This window comes from Hemicordylus capensis, chromosome 6 (genome assembly GCF_027244095.1).
Source record: "Hemicordylus capensis ecotype Gifberg chromosome 6, rHemCap1.1.pri, whole genome shotgun sequence".
Lineage (NCBI taxonomy): Eukaryota > Metazoa > Chordata > Lepidosauria > Squamata > Cordylidae > Hemicordylus > Hemicordylus capensis.
Genome location: NC_069662.1, coordinates 16,791,052 through 16,810,395, shown reverse-complemented (window position 1 = coordinate 16,810,395; position 19,344 = coordinate 16,791,052). Strand labels below are relative to the sequence as shown.

General features: G+C 46.2%; 1 protein-coding gene and 1 long non-coding RNA gene across 4 annotated transcripts in view; one reads left to right on the top strand and one right to left on the bottom strand.

The window, feature by feature from the left end:
- The window catches only part of LOC128329825 (uncharacterized), a 30,335-nt gene extending 28,345 nt beyond the window's left edge, over window positions 1–1,990 (top strand). Inside the window, exon 3 of the long non-coding RNA XR_008309809.1 lies at window positions 1,404–1,990. This is a non-coding gene — a long non-coding RNA (uncharacterized LOC128329825). The remainder of the gene's footprint in view (window positions 1–1,403) is intronic.
- The window catches only part of LOC128329820 (integrin alpha-X-like), a 66,821-nt gene extending 48,198 nt beyond the window's left edge, over window positions 1–18,623 (bottom strand). For 2 of the 3 annotated variants that reach the window (XM_053261566.1, XM_053261568.1), the window contains exons 1-6: window positions 18,508–18,623; window positions 10,072–10,189; window positions 9,861–9,955; window positions 4,277–4,341; window positions 3,977–4,091; window positions 97–224 (exon numbers count right to left, since the gene is read on the bottom strand). In XM_053261566.1, coding sequence (XP_053117541.1) covers window positions 97–224; window positions 3,977–4,091; window positions 4,277–4,341; window positions 9,861–9,955; window positions 10,072–10,189; window positions 18,508–18,571 — 585 coding nt within the window. In that variant the 5' untranslated portion in view covers window positions 18,572–18,623. Of the gene's footprint in view, window positions 1–96; window positions 225–3,976; window positions 4,092–4,276; window positions 4,342–9,860; window positions 9,956–10,071; window positions 10,190–14,522; window positions 14,594–18,507 lie in introns of those variants that run through there. The other variant, XM_053261567.1, reaches the window with a different exon arrangement.
- Window positions 18,624–19,344: the final 721 nt, after the last annotated feature.

The window sequence follows — 19,344 nt, the reverse complement described above, 5'->3', positions numbered from 1 at the left end:
TGGCATACAAACCAACATACAGTCACCTTCACTGTAGGAGTGAATAAGTCTCAACCCCATGCTGTGCCCCCAGAGACATCTTTCCATTGCTCTTACCTGTACATTCTTTTTAGGCACAGACTCTATAAGTGTCACAATGAAGTTCTTCATGATCTTAAAGTCAGGGTTAGAGATGCTCCCTGAGTCATCATATAAGATCACAGCATCCACGCCAGAAAAACATTCTGAATGAATAGAGAAACAGGGGAATCCATCTTACAGCGAGTTAGACCATTGGTCCAATTTAGCTCAGTATTGTCTACACTGACTGGCAGTGGCTTCTCTAAGAAGTGTCTCCCAGCCCTACTGGGAGATGCCAGGGAGTGAACCTGAGGTCTTCTGGATGCAAAGCAGATTCTCAGGCCCCAAGAGCAAAATTAATTGCACACATCCAGTTCTACCTGGGTGCTTTCCGATTACACCCTAGAACAGCAGTAAAATGTTTCAGCTTGGCAGGATTGTATTGAAAATGACCCCCAGAATCTCAAACTTCCTACAACAGGAAAATACAGCTATTTTTCTGCAACAGACCTGCAACATAACTCTAAATCGAAAAGATAAAATCTGAAGTAGGGTATCGGAAATGTGAACAGCACCTTGCTGTCAGTGCAGGGACTGTGGTGTCACAACACAGGAAGAATGGAAGCACACTTTGCAGATCCGTATTGACACTGTGGTAAGGGTTGATCTGGAAAGTGCCTTGGCAAGGGAATTTTCAGACAGGCTGAAATCTCAAGTCATTATTTTCAACAATTGTGTATATTGTGTACCTGTTTTCTGGAAACCACCCTGGGAGCTTTGCTGAATGGCAGTGCAGAGGTTTTAAAATACATAAACACATAAAACAAAGCAAGGATAACTTTCTCTTTTTATCCAGTCTTTTCCTTCACTATAGACTTATCCTTCCACCAGCAGAGGGGAAATAAGGATCTTCTAATTATAGCAACTTTGCCAATTTAACCTCCTCCTTCAGCCTCTGAGTGTCTTTCCCAGTTTTACTATGGGCAGAAGTCCAGTTCCACTGAATTAAAAACAATCGTCTTCCCCATCAACCCTAAAAACAGGTTTTTCCTTTTTTTGATGTTTCCTCTTTTGTAGCTTAGGATCTACAGGCATTGTTCAGGTTACAGATTCCAAACACCACTCGGGTTGGATCTTTCTCTTAAAATTATGCTTCAGAAAACAAACTGACAATAGATTAAATATGTCTATTTTTATACAGTCTGTGCAAATATTAACTTTAAAGGCTTGTTCTGCCCCCCCCCCCCCATATCTAGAGTTCTATCGGTAGCAGTCTAACTCTGAGCTGATGGACGGAGAGGTGAGATGGAAGAGTTTAACCCTATCTCCAATTCCTCTCTCAGAAACGCTGCCCCTGAAATGAAAAACCACACTTTACCTCCTTGAGCAAAGAACCCGCACTCAAACAGGAAGACATCGATTCCACGGAACCACCCCCACTCCAAACACAGAAGATATAAACTCATCAGAACAATAAACTGAGCAGATTCATAGATTTGCAGTTACTTTATTTCAGCATCAGCAATGTCACCAAAGCCAGACAGTGCCCCCAAGACCCATTGAAATAGCAAGTTAACAAGCGTGGAATTCCAAAGATCAGGGGCCGCAACGGAGAAGGTCCTCTTTCTCCCATGCCCACCTGCATTTGGCCATTGTGGCTGGGGACGGTGGGAGTTGTCGCCCAACCTCTGGAGGAGGCAGAGAACCCCTGCATGAGGGCTTTAACACAGGGGTGGATTAAGCTCTTCGCTGCCTGTAGGCGGCCAAAGATTTGCCATCCCAGCAGCAAGGGAGGAAGGGGGGCGGATTCAATTCTACTTTTTAACATTTAGATTGCCACCACACAGTAGTGCGGCAGCACAAGCTCCTGTTGCACCTGCCCACCCACCTCCCAAATTATGGCGGCAGCAGTGGGGTTTGTGTGGGATACAAAGGGATTGGTGGCGGAGAAGGTGGCAAGAGCTCCTATCCCAAGCCCGCCTACCTCCCAAATGCAAGCCATCGTCCTATTTCAGGCCTCTCTGCACACGCATGTGTGTGCAAAGAGGCACCAAATATGGCAATCGCTTGCATTTGGGAGGTAGGTGGGCTTGGGATAGGAGCTCTCGCCACCCTCTCCACCACCATTCCCTTTGTATCCCACACAAACCCCACTGCTGCCATCATAATTTGGGAGGCGGCATGTGCACGAGGGCTTGGGTTGGGACGCGGGAGCTATGCGATCGCTGCCTGCTTGCTCTCTACGCTGCTGCAATGTGTCTCTCCCTTTGCATCCCGCATGCACCCAATCTGCTGCCACCGTCATAAGTGAGAGACGATACAATAAAAACACAAATGTAAACAGATTTTTTTTCTTTCAAAAAATGCCGCTGGGAAGATATTTGCCGCCGTAGGCAGCTGCCTCCACTGCCTCTCCCATAATCTGCCTATGCTTTAACGACTAAAAGCAACACATTGAATCAGGCCCAGAAACCGATTAAAAGCCAACAGAGATCATGCTATTGGCTTATCTATGTGAGATATTCATCTCTCTCCACCTCTAAAGTCTACAGCAGAGGTTCCTAACCTGGGTACCTCCAGATGTTGCTGAACTACAACTCCCATCATTTTGTGGCGGGGGATAATGGAAGTTGTAGTTCAGCAAGCCTACTGCTTGTCCGACTGATTTATGACCTAATGCCGGACCCATTTCCAGACGAAAGGGGAACTAACCATGAGTTATGACCTATGACATATAACTGTTTCTTTTTCTGTAACTATCTGTAACCGTTTTCTTAAGACTGCTTGGGTGTATAAATGTGCTGCTTCTGTATCAAGTCTTTGTCCTGCTTTGAGCGTGAGCCAAGCAGCACCTTTGCTACTTAAGAGCAAATAAAATATTGATCTTAAGTCCTCTCGTCTGGGCTGATTATTGGGCTCCATCCGCCCAGGAATGAACCTCCCCTATTGGGGTCAAGGGTACCCCGATACATCAACTGGTCTACAGAGATGCCTTAAGAACATAAAAGCAGCCCTGCTGGATCAAGCCCAAGGCTTATCCAGTCCAGCATCCTGTTTTCCACAGTGTCCCACCAGGTGCCTTCCCACCCAATACACACACGACAATTATGGTCATGTAACCCATCCCCCTTGTGCACAGGCACTGTCCCCTAATCTATCCCCCTTTGTCCAGGATCCCTCAAACAGGACTGACAACTTTCTGCCTTGACAGATGCTCTGAGCCTTCAACAGCCCCATGGCTGGCAGGCCCATCAGCAACAGCCCCTTCCCAGTACAGAAATGCAGCAAATGTGAAAAGCTGCACGTGTTGGCTTTTTGGCTGTAATGGAGTGAATAAAAGGCACAGAGTATCCATCCAGAAAAGAAAAAGAGGAATCATAGTCTAAGATAACATCTCATCCAAACTGCGCGCGCTCTCTTCCCCTTTACACCGCCACACTCCTCAGCCTAGCCATCCTCCAGTGCCCGACCTCACCTCCTGTGATGCTTTAGGAGGCGGTGGAGCCTCTGCCGCTACACAGCAGCATTGTTCAAGGTTGGGGAGGAAAGAATTAAGTTTCCCTCCAAGATTCTGCTCCCCAAGATTTGCCGCCAAAGGCAGCTGCCTATACTGCCTATGCAGTTTCCGCCATTGACTGTCACACAACTCTGCACAATTTGTACACTTGAGCAATTGCCCAAATGTTCCACCACATACATAATATGTTGTGTGTCAATTACAGAGAAGAAAGGGGAAGGCCTCTAATGAACATTCTGCCTCCGGCCCTCTTAAAAGTCTTTAAAAGGGTCTTAAAAAGGCCCAACTAAGAACAGACATCAGTCTGAATGCAGGCACAACATAATGTCTGAACAAGGCTCATGAAGTGCTAGGAGGAACAGTGGATGTGCTAGGAACAAGGTTTCTCTCAAACCTCACCTTGGAAAGCTGGACGGATCTCTTGTAAGTTTTGATCAAAGTTGGTCATGATGTAACAGATTCCATTCAGATAATTGAGGTCCTGACACCGCTGCTTCCAAGTTGGACCACAAGCCTGTTATTGGAAAGGAAGGATTAGCAGCCGTGCATGCACTCTAACATTGAAGCTGATCTACTTAGGCCTCAGCCACACTTGGGAGAGCGCCCTCCTCCTCCTTTCTGAACTGGGAGGGTCAGGTTATTTGCAGACCCAGGTAGGCCCCTGCCAACTAAATAGGATCCCATTCCGGTCTTACTTACTATTATTTTGGAATCATGTGTTTCGTCAGCAGCCAGCGAGAGGCCCAGAGATATTCCAGAGGTGTCTTTGTTGAAGGGAAAGGTAGATGGCGTGTGGAAGGAAACACAGAAGAATGAGAGATATTAGGAGAGTTTTCCCCTGCATCACAAACTTATTTCATGAGTGCATCCACACAGCCTGAGAAAGGCAGTTGTACTTCATAGGCTGGGACAGCCCCTATTTTCTGGAATCTGTCCCTGGTAAATCACTGTCCCTATTTTTGCCCCTTCAGAACGCATTGTTCAGTTTTTTTCCATGCAAGTTGCTACAACTGTCATTCTTCAGGGGGATTCAGCTCCCTCCCTCCGAGTCTCTAGCTCAGGGGATCCCAACCTGTGGTCCGTCGGGACCACTGGTGCTCCACAAAGGTACTGCAGGTGACCTGTGGGGCAGGGGGGGATAATGCAATAATAATATTTTGTGTGCCTCTTATGTATCATATTCAGTGTTACATTATTATTTGCAATGTAATCCTCCGGAGAAACATCCATGTATGTTTCATCCATGAATAAATGGTTAGAAATAGCTGAGTTTTTAATACCCTGTCAGCCATAGGCGGTGTTCAAAATGTTTAAAACGGCTTGCTTATGTGGTAGTCCACAAAAGCTTTCCATGACGATGTAGTGGTTCACGTAAAGGAAGAGTTTGGGAACTGATGCATTAGGAATTAAATCTCCGAGTGAGTGCGTGGGGGCAAGGCACACCTTCTTTCCTCCTCTCGTGCTTCTTGCAGACTTTTCAAGGAGTGTGAGGAGAGGCATTGCTTGCAAAGCTTGCAAGTGTCAGGGGGGTCCTGAAGAGGTGCCCCGGTGGCAACCTTGCTGCCGCATGCTGCATTTATAGGTGCTCTGGAATTTATAGGTCCTGCATTTATAGGTGCTCTATAAATAGAATGTCATGCTTCCAGAGGTGCCCCATTAATGGTACAAGGGAAGGCTTGCACCATTAATGGGGCACCCCTGGAAGCATGAAGTTCTTTGTATATTTTGGAGCACCTATCCACTTTCCTTCTTAAAAATAAATGTCAAGACTTTTTATGACAGTGCTTCAGCTCACAGTGGATCTCACTATTTATTTTTACATTTATACCCCACTTTTTCTGTAAGGAGCCCAGAGCGATGTATGTAGTTAATTTTATCCTCACAACAACCCTGTGAGGTAGGTTAGGGAATGGCCCAGAGTCGCTCAGTGAGTTCTATGGCCGAATGGGGATTTGAGGTCTCAGGTCTCCCTGGTCCTATTCCAACAGTCTAACCACTACACTACACTGGCAAATGTATGGCAAACGTATGATAGTTTAGATCAGACTTTTACTCTCAATAAGATTATTATGCAGAAGGGATGAATGGGAAGCAGTGCACTGCCCTTGTGTGTCCATCTGTGTGTATTTATGTGCATGTGCATTATGTACTAGAATCAGGAGGCCTAAAGGGTTAACTTCTAGAGCCTTGAAAGAGGGTGCTGAAACCTGAATTGCTCAACCACATGCTCTGTGCACACAAAACATGTCCACAAAAGGTGTGGCGGTGAGCGGGGGGCAAAGTAAGGAGAGCAGTTTACCAAGGATGTGTCCCAGAACTGACAGGCTGGTGAACTCCAGGGCTCAGCCAATCAGCACACCAGGTAGGTGTGTCCTAGAGAGCTGTTGGGAGGAAGAAGGGACTTTGGGGTAAGTTTGGCTGGTGTGTGAATGCGCGCACACACTCTCCCGAAAGAGATTTGGGGGTAGAAGGCCTGTGTGTAAAGCCTCTAAGAGAGGATCCCTAGGTGTTTCTTGCCACCTTTGAATGGGCTGAGCAGAACCATGATCTCCAGGAGGGTAAGTACATGGGTTGTGTACCCAATGTGATGGATGGGGATCTGGCAAAGGGTTGTAGTAGCATGCCTGCAGAAGAGGATGTTACTTGTGTCATGTTCAAAGAGCTTGGGCATCCAAAGTTTTGGTTGGGGAAAGAGTTTGAAATCAGAGTGTTTCAACCTGGAAAATTTCGAAGTCAATTTGACATTAAAATGTTATGTTTGTTGGGTAGATGGTTGCAAGGAGCCAAGGCAGGTCCCAAGGAGAAGGTCGTGGACTTGCTTGGTCTGATGTATTGCCAACACCCTAGAGACACTGAACTGAGATTTAAAGGCAAAGCAACTGGAAACGTGATATGGGCAGCGGCCACTGATATAGCTGGCCAGCTAATGGTTAACCAAATAAACTCTGAGTTTAACTTTCCCAAGTGTACAAGGGAAGGGGGGAAACCCAAGAAGGAGAACTGACAGTGTGGAATATGGACATATTCAGACTTTGTATCTATGAACAGCAGTTAACCTTGTGGACTAACCACCATGTTATACAGTGGTCACAGACTATGGGGATTTTGGGCTCTAAATGGCAAAAGTGGTCATGGAAATGGCAAGAATCCCAGATGCAGGTACAGTATATGCCTGGCAAAGAAAACTTCATCACTGGTGCACTCTAAAGCCATAATGTTGGAACCTAAGACTTAACTTTTTGCCTGGACGTTGCACACCTACCCTTTGCTAGGGTAAGTGTCAGGGCTGTCCTTAGGGCATGGCAAGCAGGGCGACCGCCCTTGGCCCCACTCTTTTAACCCCCATTAGAATTAACTGGAAGGGGGTCCTGGCTGATTTGCCCCGGGCCCTGCACACTTGTAAGTGTTCCACTTGAGGAGAAGGGTGGGAATGAGGAACAAACCTCTTCTCCATTGTATGGGGTGGGGAACCTTGGCACTCCAGCTGTTGTTGAACTACAACTCCCATCATCCCGAGCCACAATTATTGTGGCTGGGGATGATGGGAGTTGTAGTTCAACAACAAACCGTATAGAATGTTGGCTGGTCTCTGTTTGGGGTCAAAAATCCAATCTTGTTTTTCTATAGTTTCACTTTTGGTTTAGCACTGTGACAGTTGGCTTTTGGAGGGAAAGGAGATTTTTTTTAAAAGAGAGGGCATTTTTTGTCTGTTCCAATTGGCTGAGCTGAGGAATTGACGGGCAGAGAAAGTGCATATATTGGGAGTGTTTAGAAGTCTAAAACTGCATATATTGGGAGTGTTTAGGAGTCCAGAGAGAAGTCCAGTGCAAGAGGGGGCAGGTCTGGAAGATGTCCCCGCTCCAAAAACTTTCAAAGAGCAAAAAGCCTGGAAACTGTTTTCAATTCTTTGCCTGAACCAGAAGCTGAAAAGAAAGGATTCTGAATAAGGACTTGTACAAAGCCAGGCAGGGATTAAGTTGCTACAGATTTTTAGTTATCCTGACCTGCTCTGTAGAGAGGGGAGGGGCTGTTTTCCTGATGCTGCAAGTTTTTCATTCGAAGTGGCTTTCCTCATCAGATACTCCAAGAACTGGAAGTCCCATGGAGGAAAGCTCCAGGGCATTTTACACAGGGCTTTCACACCACACAGGGCTTTTAGTTCACATCTCCTCCAGAATGGAGGTGTGCGTTCACATATCAGCCAGATTTACTCCAAAGTCCCTGCAAGCTATCAGGGAGCACTTCACACACAATTCAGGTTTTTCATTGTGCATTAAGAGTGTAGCCCGATTTATATCCGGGGGGGGGGGAATCCACTTTTTGCATTGGTTTGGGGGGCAACTTTGAATTTGCAGTAAAGCCTCACAGTAAACTCGCGGTAAAGCCTGCAGTGTGAAAAATGCCCAGGAAGCTTTTCACACAGGCTTTTAAAACCCTTTAACTCCCATCTCCTCTGGAATTGAGGAGGTGAATTCACCTATCGGCTAGATTTACCCCAAAGTCCCTGTGAGTTATCAGGGAGCAGTTCACACACAATTCAAGTTATTCGCTGTGCATTAGAGTGTAACCTGATTTATATCCAGGATTTTAAAAATCCACTATTTGTGTTGGATTTTGGGGACAACTTCGAGTTTGCAGTAAAGCCTCCCCGTAAAACCTGTTGTGTGTAAAAGCCCCAGGAGGCTTTACACACAGGGCTTTTACTTTGAATCTCGTCAGAATGGAGTGGGTCAGTCCACATATTAGCTGCATTTACCCTGAAGTCGCTCCGGGCTATCAGGGACCAGTACAGACAAGACTCTGTTTTCCCCCGAATCAAGGCTGCACATTATGGCTTAGCCCGAATCATGTCCTTTTAAAAAAATCCTTTCTTTCCAGTGGCTTTGGGAGGGGGAGAACTGAGGCTTCTGTTATGCCCCGAAGTTTCTCTGTGATGTGTGCAGCGGCTTCTTTCCAAACTTGCACTTGAAATCCACCCAGGTGTCAGCAAAGGAGATTTGCAAGCCCTGGGGGTTGGGTGGGGGAAGGGGTTGTGGCAGATTGATGCAATTCTGTGGAGAGGGTGCTTTCAGCTCATGTTTCTGTCAGGTTAAATTAGAACCAGGCAGCCTACATAATACGCACACAGATGTCCCCTTGGGTGGAGGCTATTCCTCACAAACCACTCTCAGCGGAGAAAGCCCTCTCCAGCTCCTACAGGGGTGCTGTGCTGAGGTCACAAATTGGGAGCAAGTGAGACATTGGCCACAGTTCCTCACAGGAGATGCTTTTAAGCACAGAAGGCACCCTTAACTCTGCTGAATCACAGAAGCATTTCTGCACTCTGGTGTGAACCCAACTGTGGTGCACATGTCCCTGTCTGCAGAAAGCTGCCAGGAAGGCTTGCTAAAGAGGAGTAGCATTTCACACCATCCATGGGGGAAAGAAGTAGAATGGCTGGCTGAGGAAGGAAGAGGGGCCACAGAGAGAATGAGAACAAGAACAAAAGCTCTCTCACCTCCTCCTGATGGGACTGGTTGGATAAAAAACCCAAAGCAAGTGGTGGGAACGCGCACAGGAAAAAGATCTGCAGGGATTGCGGAGAGGAGCTGACCCTGTGTGAACTGTCCATTTAATCCCCCAAATTAAACATCTGCAAATCTGCTATGAAGAGCGAATCTGCTTCAGATACTGCTTCATGGCATGAAGCCATGTGTGAATAACTCCCAGGGAGTTTTTCACATAGTGCTTCAGCTCTCAGAGTATGCCATGAGCGAAGCCACTTTGAATAAGAATCGCGGCATTACAGAATGCAGCTTCCTATTTGCATCTCAAAAGCTTGATTTACAGCTGCTCTTGCTTTATCCCCCCAAAGCGACTGAAATACAGGGATTTTTTACCCCGGACATAAAGTGAGCTAAGCTTGAACTCGGAAGGAAAAATCCAAGTTTTGTGTGAAGTGCTCCCAAAGATCTCACAGGGACTTCGGGGATAATCTGGCTGAAGTGTAAAAGCACACATTCCCTTCCAGGAGAGATTTGAAATAAAAGCACCGTGCAAAAAAGTTCTAGGGAATATCGGGAACTGTCGTGCAATGAAAACAGGATTCCTATCAGAAAATGTTCAATACAATTCTCCGGATTTTAAAAGGGAAGCCACAACTCATACAAAACCAGTATAAATTTGTAGGGTAGATATGCTCCCAAGAGTTCCTCTTGCTTTCTCTTGAGGGAGAAGAATCAAACTTACAACTATCATCCTCCAGAAGGAATCAGGACACAAATGTATGTTGCCTTATACTTACTCGAGAGAAGCACCGGCTGGCACTTCCCTGTGTCATAAGAGCAGCGGGAAAGGGATCCCGTCCCGTTGTTTTGCAGAGGGGCACTCACTACCAACCTGTTGGAGGAAAGGGAAGATCCATTCAGTGTTTTAAAATTAATATTCACAGACATGTGGCTGATTTTGTTGAAATGAAACTGGATATCACCACACATATTTCGTTCTGCTCTCACCAGGATGCACTATTCGATTTTGTCTGGATAACACGATAGCCGAACTGCGCAGCTGCATCACCTTTGAAAATCATGGGAGTCTCTGTGTCGATGCTGAAGGCCAAAGAGTGTGGGAGACCTGGTTGGAAAACAGAGGGGTGGAGAAAGGTTAAGGAAAAGTGGTGAAGTAGGGGGGATTAATGCTCGACAGCTAGTGTTCTCAGCATCAAGTTCTTCATGAACTCCACTGCCTAATACGATCAATAGGGGAGGTCTGGTTGCAGTTGCCACCAACTCGTTTGGTGGCAACCCGAAACTGAGCTTTCTCTAGGATTGCCCCAGGGCTCTAGAGCACATTCCCAAATGAAATCAGAACCTCCACATCTCTGGCTATTTTTAAGTGGCTTTAGAAAACACATATATTATCAGGCTTTTAGTTTATAATGTTTTAAAGTTTTATTGATGGTTATTTCAATTTGTTTTATATGATTTAAGGTTTTAATTGTTGTTGGGTTTTAACTGTAAACTGCCCAGAGTTTTATTCAATTCCAGAGAGGACTGGAGCCTCAGGGTTCCATTCCATCACCAATGCTTTTTAATATCTACATGAAACCACTGGGTGAGGTCATCAGGGGATTTGGTGCTGGGTGTTATCAATATGCTGATGACACCCCAATCTATTTCTCTTTGTCATCAATATCAGAACATGGTATTAGCCCCTTAAATGCCTGCCTAAAGGCATTAATAAACTGAATCTGAATCAGCAGAATCCAAGCCAGATGGAGGTGCTCATTGTTGGGGGTCATAATCTGCAAGACGGAATAGAACTTCCTGTTCTGGATGAGGTTACACTCCCGCAGAAAGAACAGGTTCGTAGCTTGGGAGTCATCTTGGACCTGGCTCTCACCTTGGTGCCTCAGATTGAGGCTGTGGCCAGAAGCACATTTTACTAGCTGTGACTGATTTGACAACTCCGCCTGTTTCTTGAGGAGAATGACCTGAAAACATTGGTACACCAGCTAGAAACCTCCAGGTTGGACTACTGCCATATGCTCTGTGTAGGGCTGCCTTTGTATATAGTTCAAAAACCTCTGTTAGTTCAAAATGCAGCAGCCAGATTAGTCTCTGGGGTACCCCAGAGATATCACATTAGGGCTGTTCTTAAACAGTTGCACTGGCTTCCGGTATTTATTTATTATCTTATTTTTATTGTTAAATTTATATACCGCCTTTCATTAAAAACAATCCCAAGGCAGTTTACAAAAATTAAAAAAATATACAATAAAAAACAACAACTAAAAGTGTTAAGCTAAAAATATAAAACAAATCTGATTTAAAATATATATAATACAAAGATAAAAACTATACACGGGTAAAACACTCAGAAACAGCAATAGAAACAATTATGTAAAGGCCTAGATAAAAAGCCAAGATTTAACAAGCTTTCTAAAAACTATGATGGAGTCTGAGGAGTGAATGACCACTGGGAGAGCATTCCAAAGTCTGGGGGCAACAACAGAGAAGGCCCTGTCCCGCATGCACGACAACCGAGCCTCCCTCATTTTCGGCACTCAGAGCAGAGCCCCCTCAGATGATCTCATCAAGCGGGCAGCAACCCTTGGGAGCAGGCGGTCCCTCAGGTATCCCGGGCCCAAACCGTTAAGGGTTTTAAAGGTCAAAACCAGCACCTTGAATTGGACTTGGAAACACACTGGTAACCAGTGCAGCTCTTTCAAAATGGGTGTGATATGATCACACTAGGCAGCTCCAGATAGAACCCTAGCTGCTGCATTTGGATATGTTTCCAGGCAAAGTACAAAGTGCTGGTTATTATCTTTAAAATCCTGAATGGTTTAGGTCCAGGGTACTTGAGAAAGTGCCTTTCTCTACAAGGAGTGATATTTCCACCGCTCACTGAGATAATCAGGAGGGGTCCATCTTCAGGTGCCACCGATTCATCTGATGGTGACCTTGGATCGGGCCTTCTAAGTTGTCGCCCCTAGGTTGTAGAATGTGCTCCCCGTGGCTATGAGAGGATTATTTTCCTTGGAGGCCTTCAAGGAGAGCCTTAAAGACTCCTCTTTTTAACTTGGCTTTTAAAGACATCAATCTAATTTTAATTTTAATCTGCTTTTAAATGGTTTTTGATTTTAATTGTTATGTATTTTTTTATTTTAGTGTAAACCACCCTGAGTCACTTTAGGAAAGGTGGTATATAAGTCGAATGAATAAATAAATTAAATAAATGGGGTGGTATATAAATACGATAAAACAAACAAACATTGGACTTTATTTTTTAACATTTAAAAAAAAAAATTGCTTATTCAGATTTTTCACCCACCATGAGTTGCTAGAGTTGTCATTTTTTGGGATTCAGATTCCTCCCCAGAGTCTCTAGAAATTAAATCTCCAGGTGGGTGGGTGGATGCATTGTGTCTCTGTGCACATGCATGTTAAGGGTGTGCACGAACCAAGGTTCAAGCACAGTTTCTGTGCTGAACCGGTTCGGACGAGGTCCGAATCGGTTCAGTGCCACAGGGAGGGGAGTAGTGTGGCGAGTGGGAGCTTTAAGAAAGAGGAGAGCATGGTATTGCTGACCAGACAAAAGCTGCCCACACATACACAGATGCCATGTGCGTGCTGGCGCTGCATGCGGGTACTTGGGACATGCGCCATCCCAACAGGAAGCTACATAGGTGGTGGAGAGCAGGTAAGGACCTGCTCTCCTCTTTCTAAAAGCTCCTGCTTGCCGCTTCCCTTCCCATGGCACCTCGGTTCATTCACACCTTAGTGCACAGCACTAAGGCACTACACAGTGCGTGCAGCATATAGTGGGTCGAATCCAGTCTTCAGCAATGTACTATAGTGGGTGGTGAGGCCTGGGAAGTAATCCTAGTTGTTATAAGTGCATCCCTTTTTCATCTGCAAAATTTTGGAGGGTGTGACTCTGTTCATCCGCTTTTGAAATCTAGGATCATGTGCTCTGCATGCACTATGCTATGTGCTTTCTTTTGTGGTCAGAATTTTATACCACCACCACCCACACACATTCATAGGCATGTCCTTTTCATCGGTTATTTGTATTATTTATGTATTTAGAAACATTTACATCCTGTACCTTCAGTGCAATGCAGCTTCAGGAAGCTCATACCAGCATAACAATTAAACAGTATACAATGAAAAGCAACACAGTAAAACAGATAAAACACTACACAGTATTAAAAAAAATCAGTTAAACCAGATCCAGTTAAAAAATTTAAAACTTAGACTGTACTTAAAACAAAAAAACAAAAGCAAATGAAAGCCTCTCTAAGGGTATGGAACAGGATTGTGGTTTGGCCTAATTCTGATAGGACTGGGATGCAGGAACAGGGGAGTTGGTTTTCACTGTTTAGTATTTGGGATTTCATTAAGTTGTATTTCTTTTGAGTTTGACCCATGAGGTCACATTACAGCATGGCTGCTCAGTTTTGGCCCTCCTGCAGATGTTGGCCTACAACTCCCATAATCCCAGCCTATTGACCACTGTGACTGGGATTATGGGAGTTGAACCCGTTTGCAGTGTGTGTGTGGGTGGGGGGCTAAATTGAAGAGGTCTGCTTTAGAGCATCCCCACCCCTGCCTCACTTTGAACCACAGGAAAAGTGGCTGTATGAGTCACTTCACACCCCCGCCTGATTCCGTCAGCGCCTCCAACCAGTGAGTCCACTATTGCAAGTTTTTTGTAGCAATGGCCTCATGCTCTAGACAGAGGTTCCTCAGAATATTTTTCTGGCCGTGCCGGGGAGCAGAGTGTGTGCGTGCATCCATTTCTTCAGAAAATGGGTCAAAGGCAAATTGAAAAAATGAAAAGGATCCAGGCTCTGAGGTGGCCCCTTACTTCCTTAAATAACTCATAGCTGCCCTGTCCCATCATAATGATGGCAATGACTCCGTGGTTTGTCAGAGTTCGCCCAAAAAGTTAAGACACACAAGACCAAAAGCCAAGAAGCAGCGTTGGCTCCCCATGAGTCGTCACGCTTGAGAAAGATGCCCTCTGTGCCTTACTGCTGCAATGCTGCCCAGGCTGGGGATGAGCAAGAGAGTGGGGGCATCTTTCTCCAGCAGAGGCTACCACTGGGGACCCGGGCGGGTGGGGCAGCTGCTGCTCCTTGCTGCCAGAGTCACTGCTCACGTGGTAGGCCTGGCAACAGCAGCAAGGAGCAGCTGCAGAGGACTCTGGGTAGCAGTGGGCCCTTCTCTGGCTCTGAGGCCGCCTCAGTATTATTTATTTATTTATTTGATTTATATACCGCCCTTCCAAAAATGGCTGAGGGCGGTTTAGACCGCGGATTATTAGACCGCGGATTATTAGACTGAGGATGCTGACCGCACAGAAGGCAACCCTAAGATAAGCTCAGACGCTATTCTCACTTGCACACAGAAAGGCCATGGTTTCATATAATGTAATCAAATCAACTAGCTGAACCCACACAGAGCATCTCTGCGCTAGAACTTTGTTGCTCGCCACAGACCTTGCTCAGTGTCAGCCACCCACTCTCAGCCGCCCCCTCCCTGCCGCCCGCCCGCCCACTCGCTCGCCCACCCCCTCCCTGCTGCTCGCTTACTCACTCGCCCCCTCCCTGCCACTGGCTTGCTCACTCACTCCCTACCTGCCCACTCTTCTTCCCTATCTGCATATGGAATCCCCACTGCCCAATCAGAGGCGTATCTAGGGAAAATAGCGCCTAGGGCAAGCACTGAAATTGCGCCCCCTGTCCAAACATCCAACACCCATCTTCCAGATAACGTTACCATAATATCAGCTGAAAAATACAAGTCAAGCTTGTTAAATCTATTAATATTTCAAAAACTATTTAGCAGTGGACGTAGCCAAACCAAAAAATGCTGGAAAACGACAAATGTCAGTATGCTGGGGCTCACGAAATACCCAAATACTATGTGGAGGTGTACTTGGAAAACTAAACGGAAGTGCCTGTCTAATTCTCTACTATGCATTGTAGCATCACTATTACATACGTTGTAAAAATAAATGGAGAACATAAGAACAGCCCTGCTGGATCAGGCCCAAGGCCCATCTAGTCCAGCATCCTGTTTCGCACAGTGGCCCACCAGATGCCGCTGGAAGCCACAGACAGGAGTTGAGGGCGTGCCCTCTCTCCTGCCATTACTCCCCTGCAACTGGTACTCAGAGGCACCCTGCCCTTGATGATGGAGGTGGCCCACAGCTCTCCAACTAGTAGCCCTCCGACTAGTAGAGAATTTGACATTTCCCAGAAACTCTGAAAATAATTAAAGGATATGCAGAGTAAACTGTTTCACTGCTTGGAATACATTCTAGTATTTCAGAAAGACAGTTAAAATGAGAGAAAGAGAACAAAAAACTCCCAGTGAGCCTTAATACTAAGGATTTCACACTGATTCAAAGACAAACTCACCATTAATAGCCATATTATTAAGACATCACATTTAACTCACTTATCACAAGAAGCAAAATAAGAACAAATGAACACAATCCTAGTTCATAAGCTTCAGCTCAGTATTCACAAGCTCTGATTCTCTGTACATAGTGCCAATCTGAATATGTGTACAGTAACTTATATTATATTATTTTTTTTTAAAAAAAAATTTACCTGTAGCCCCTTTGGGGATCTTCCTAAAGGCTGTGGGGGGAGGGGTCTGCAAAGGTTTCCCCCCACTGGTCTCTGGGGTCTCACAGGGACCATTTGAGCATGTGCGGTGGCCATTTTAAAAAAATAATTTTTAAAAAATGGCTGCTGAAAACAAAATAGCCACCGTGCATGCTCAAATGGCCTCTGCGAGGCCTGGCATGGCCTAGGGCCTCACAGAGGCCATTTGAGCATGCACGGTGGCCATTTTGTTTTCGGCGGCCATTTTTTAATTTTTTTAATTACAAAAATTAAGAAATGGTGCCCCCCCTTCAAGTGGCACCCGGGGCACATGCCCTGCCTGCCCGACCCTAGATACACCCCTGTGCCCAATCACCACAGTGCTTCTGTTCTGTTACCTCCAATTGGTAAGGTACTGTGTGGGCGGGGCATGCCACATACATCCTTAGTGTATTTTATACACTATCCAAATCTTCCATTTAGATGTTTTTTTACATGGAGAAACATTCAAATATGATACTCCACACCTGTCATCTGAAGTGATACAACCTCATCTTGCTGCATGCATGGGTCAGGCCTGGGAGAATGCATAGAAATCTTAGCCTGACCCATGCATGCAGCAAGATGAGGTTGTACCACTTCAGATGACAGATGTGGAGTATCATATTTGAATGTTCCTCCATGTAAACAAACATCTAAATGGAAGAGATGAGAACTCATCAGGTCCTGGTCCATCCCTCACCCTAATTTTCTAGTGGTGGTTGTGAGGTCTGTCCATCTCTTTCAAATTTGCAAAGGTCTTTACCTAGTATTCTACTGGTCGTGCTACAGCCCATTCTCTCACTTTACTGGACTCTCTCTCTCTCTCTCTCTCGTCACATGAGAGAATGCACGATACCACCAAAGGTTATAATAGGTTATAACCTCAGAGTCCAGTCTCTGAGGGAGCATTTCACTTCCTTAAATAACACATAGCACGATTATTACAGGGACTCTATATTTTGTTACAGTTCTAAATTCAAGAAGGATTTTCAACACAACTTAGAATATAGTATTAACACACCAGTGAGTCACGCAATTATAAAATACGCAGGATAAAACAGAAATAAAGAGAGAATAAAACAAAGTTAAACTTAAGAACACCAGGCAACACTAAGAAACCCACATTGCTGTTCTTCAGAATTTCAGCCCCACAGCAAATGCATTAGAGTAATCTCCTCAGAAGGTTATGAGAATAAATAAAATAAGGCCAGGTCCAGTTTCCTCACAGGGTATCAGTGCGGGGTGGGGGCGGGATGCAAATCCATGGCTGAGGAGAGATGCATACCATGGACATCTCAGCTTTCAGGACTGGCTACTATATTATGATTGAAATTCATTATTAAGAAAGCTAATGTAGTACCAAAGTGTGACAACTGGGGGGAATGCCAAGTGATGGGCATCCACAGGAGTGTATGTGAGTGGAGGTTGTATGTGTGTGCGCACGCACGCACACACAGGAAGCTGCCATATACTGAGTCAGAGCATTGGTCCATCTAGTTCAGTATTGTCTTCACAGACTGGCAGCGGCTTCTCCAAGGTTGCAGGCAGGAATCTCAGCCCTATCTTGGAGAAGCCGGGGAGGGAACTTTGAACCTAGATGCTCTTCCCAGAGCGGCTTCATCCCCTGAGGGGAAGATCTTCCCGTGCTCACACATCAAGTCTCCCATTCTTATGCAACCAGGGTGGACCCTGCTTAGCTAAGGGGACAGGTCATGCTTGCTACCACAAGACCAGCTCTCCTCTCTCCTCATATGTGGGAGAGAGATTCATGTATGTGTTTGTATGTAATATTCAGACAGAGTTCTAAATGCTCCATCTGAATCCAGCCATGAATCCAGGCGGGAGTGCCCCTCTTGCTCCCTGTCACAGAAAACCATGTCCCCAGTTAAAATTTCACCTCATTTGGTGACTTCAGGTAAACTACTATAATTCGGCCTCAGACTGCCCCGCCCCCTGCAATATGGGGATAATAATTCTGACCTCACACAGAGCTGTTATAACCGGCTCGACTGCTGCAAGAATGCACTGCAGCACATCCAGGGACTGTAAACACATGCAAAATATTAAATTAAAATAAACAGAAGCCCACCTTCCGGGTGTGGTGGTGCAGGCCTTCAGGGGTGGCCTTCCATGAGGCAGAGTGAGGTGGCCTCCTCAGGGACAGGTCTTTGGGAGGGAGCCCCAGAGCAACAAGTGCTTCACCTTGCCCCACCCCAGTGCCATCTCCCCTCCTTGTCCCACTGGGACACACTGTTCGTGTTCCCTCCTCACCCAAGTGGAGCATACCTCTTATTTTACCCCCTTATGAACACCCGTCCTGCTGCCACTGCCTGGCTTGATGGTGGATGGAGGAGGGCATCATACTGTGCTTTTTCTCAGGCAAAAGGTTCAAAATGTCTTGAACCACCCTTGCCTTCCCCACTTCTGCCCATGCCTCTTGCCCCACCAGGACATTTCCCGACATCCCACAATCCCCAGACACCACAAGTTTACACCTGGCCCACCTAGATGCAAGTGACCCACCGCCCAGTTCCCTCCCCTCACTCCCGATTCGGGCTGCCAGCCGGTTTTGCTTTTTCACGCTGGCCCTCTGCTCTGAGTCTTGGGGCTTTCGAAACAGCTCAAGTAGCAGAAGAGAATATTTGGCTTCCTGCCATTAAAAGCTCTGCCTGCTATTTCTTCAGATCAAGCTGTTGTTAACAGGACAAGAGCAAGCCAGGCAAGTTCATATTCTGGACATCTGACAACCCTCCCCAACCACGAGCCACAGCAGAACTCTACCTACAGCAGGCAATGTAGAGAAGGAATGCAGCTCTGAAGTTAGGCTTTGTTTCAGCAGTCCGTCCCATGCCTTCGCTTCAGCTCTCCAGGTCCGTCTTGCACCCAAGGTCTGAGGCAGAATAATTGTACCTCCAATGTTGCTTGGATTACCACACAATTTCCTCCCACCGCTTCTGCTTTGTTCATTCATTTGCGCCACTTGCGAAATACATCCAACATCTGATGCTAGGGGATTTTACGCCAACCAAATGGGGCTGGCTGCAGTTTTCATTGGCATTGTGCCTTTTGCAGCAACACACAACCAAAAGAAATCAGGGCATGGATTTTTTTCATCATTGTATGGCTCGACATATGTAGGATGGCGTTAAAGGAGGCTTAGACAAATTCAAGGAGGACAGGTCTATCAAGGGCTACTAGTCTGATGACTATAGGCCACCCCCAGCCTCAGAAGCAAGATGTGTCTGTATACCAGTTGCAGGGGAGAGGGCATGCCCTCACCTCTTGGTCTGTGGGCTTCTCAGGGGCATCTAGTGTGCCACTGTGGGAAACAGGATGCTGGATTACATAGGCCTTGGGTCTGATCCAACAGGGCTGTTCTTATTGCATCATGTCCCCTGCTAACTGAGCAAAGAGCCACCTTTGCAAAGTGGTGACAGGGGCAGAGCTACCATAGCGTAGTGGGGTTCAAAGAACCCAGGCCGCCAATGGAAAGGGCTGGGCGAGATGCCCCATGTGTGTGATGTTATGCACATGTGGGTGTGGCCTCCATCTCCCGAAGATCCGCCCCAGCCCTCGCTAATGCATTCCCAGCTGGTGGTTTCTGGCTGGGTGCACTTATTTC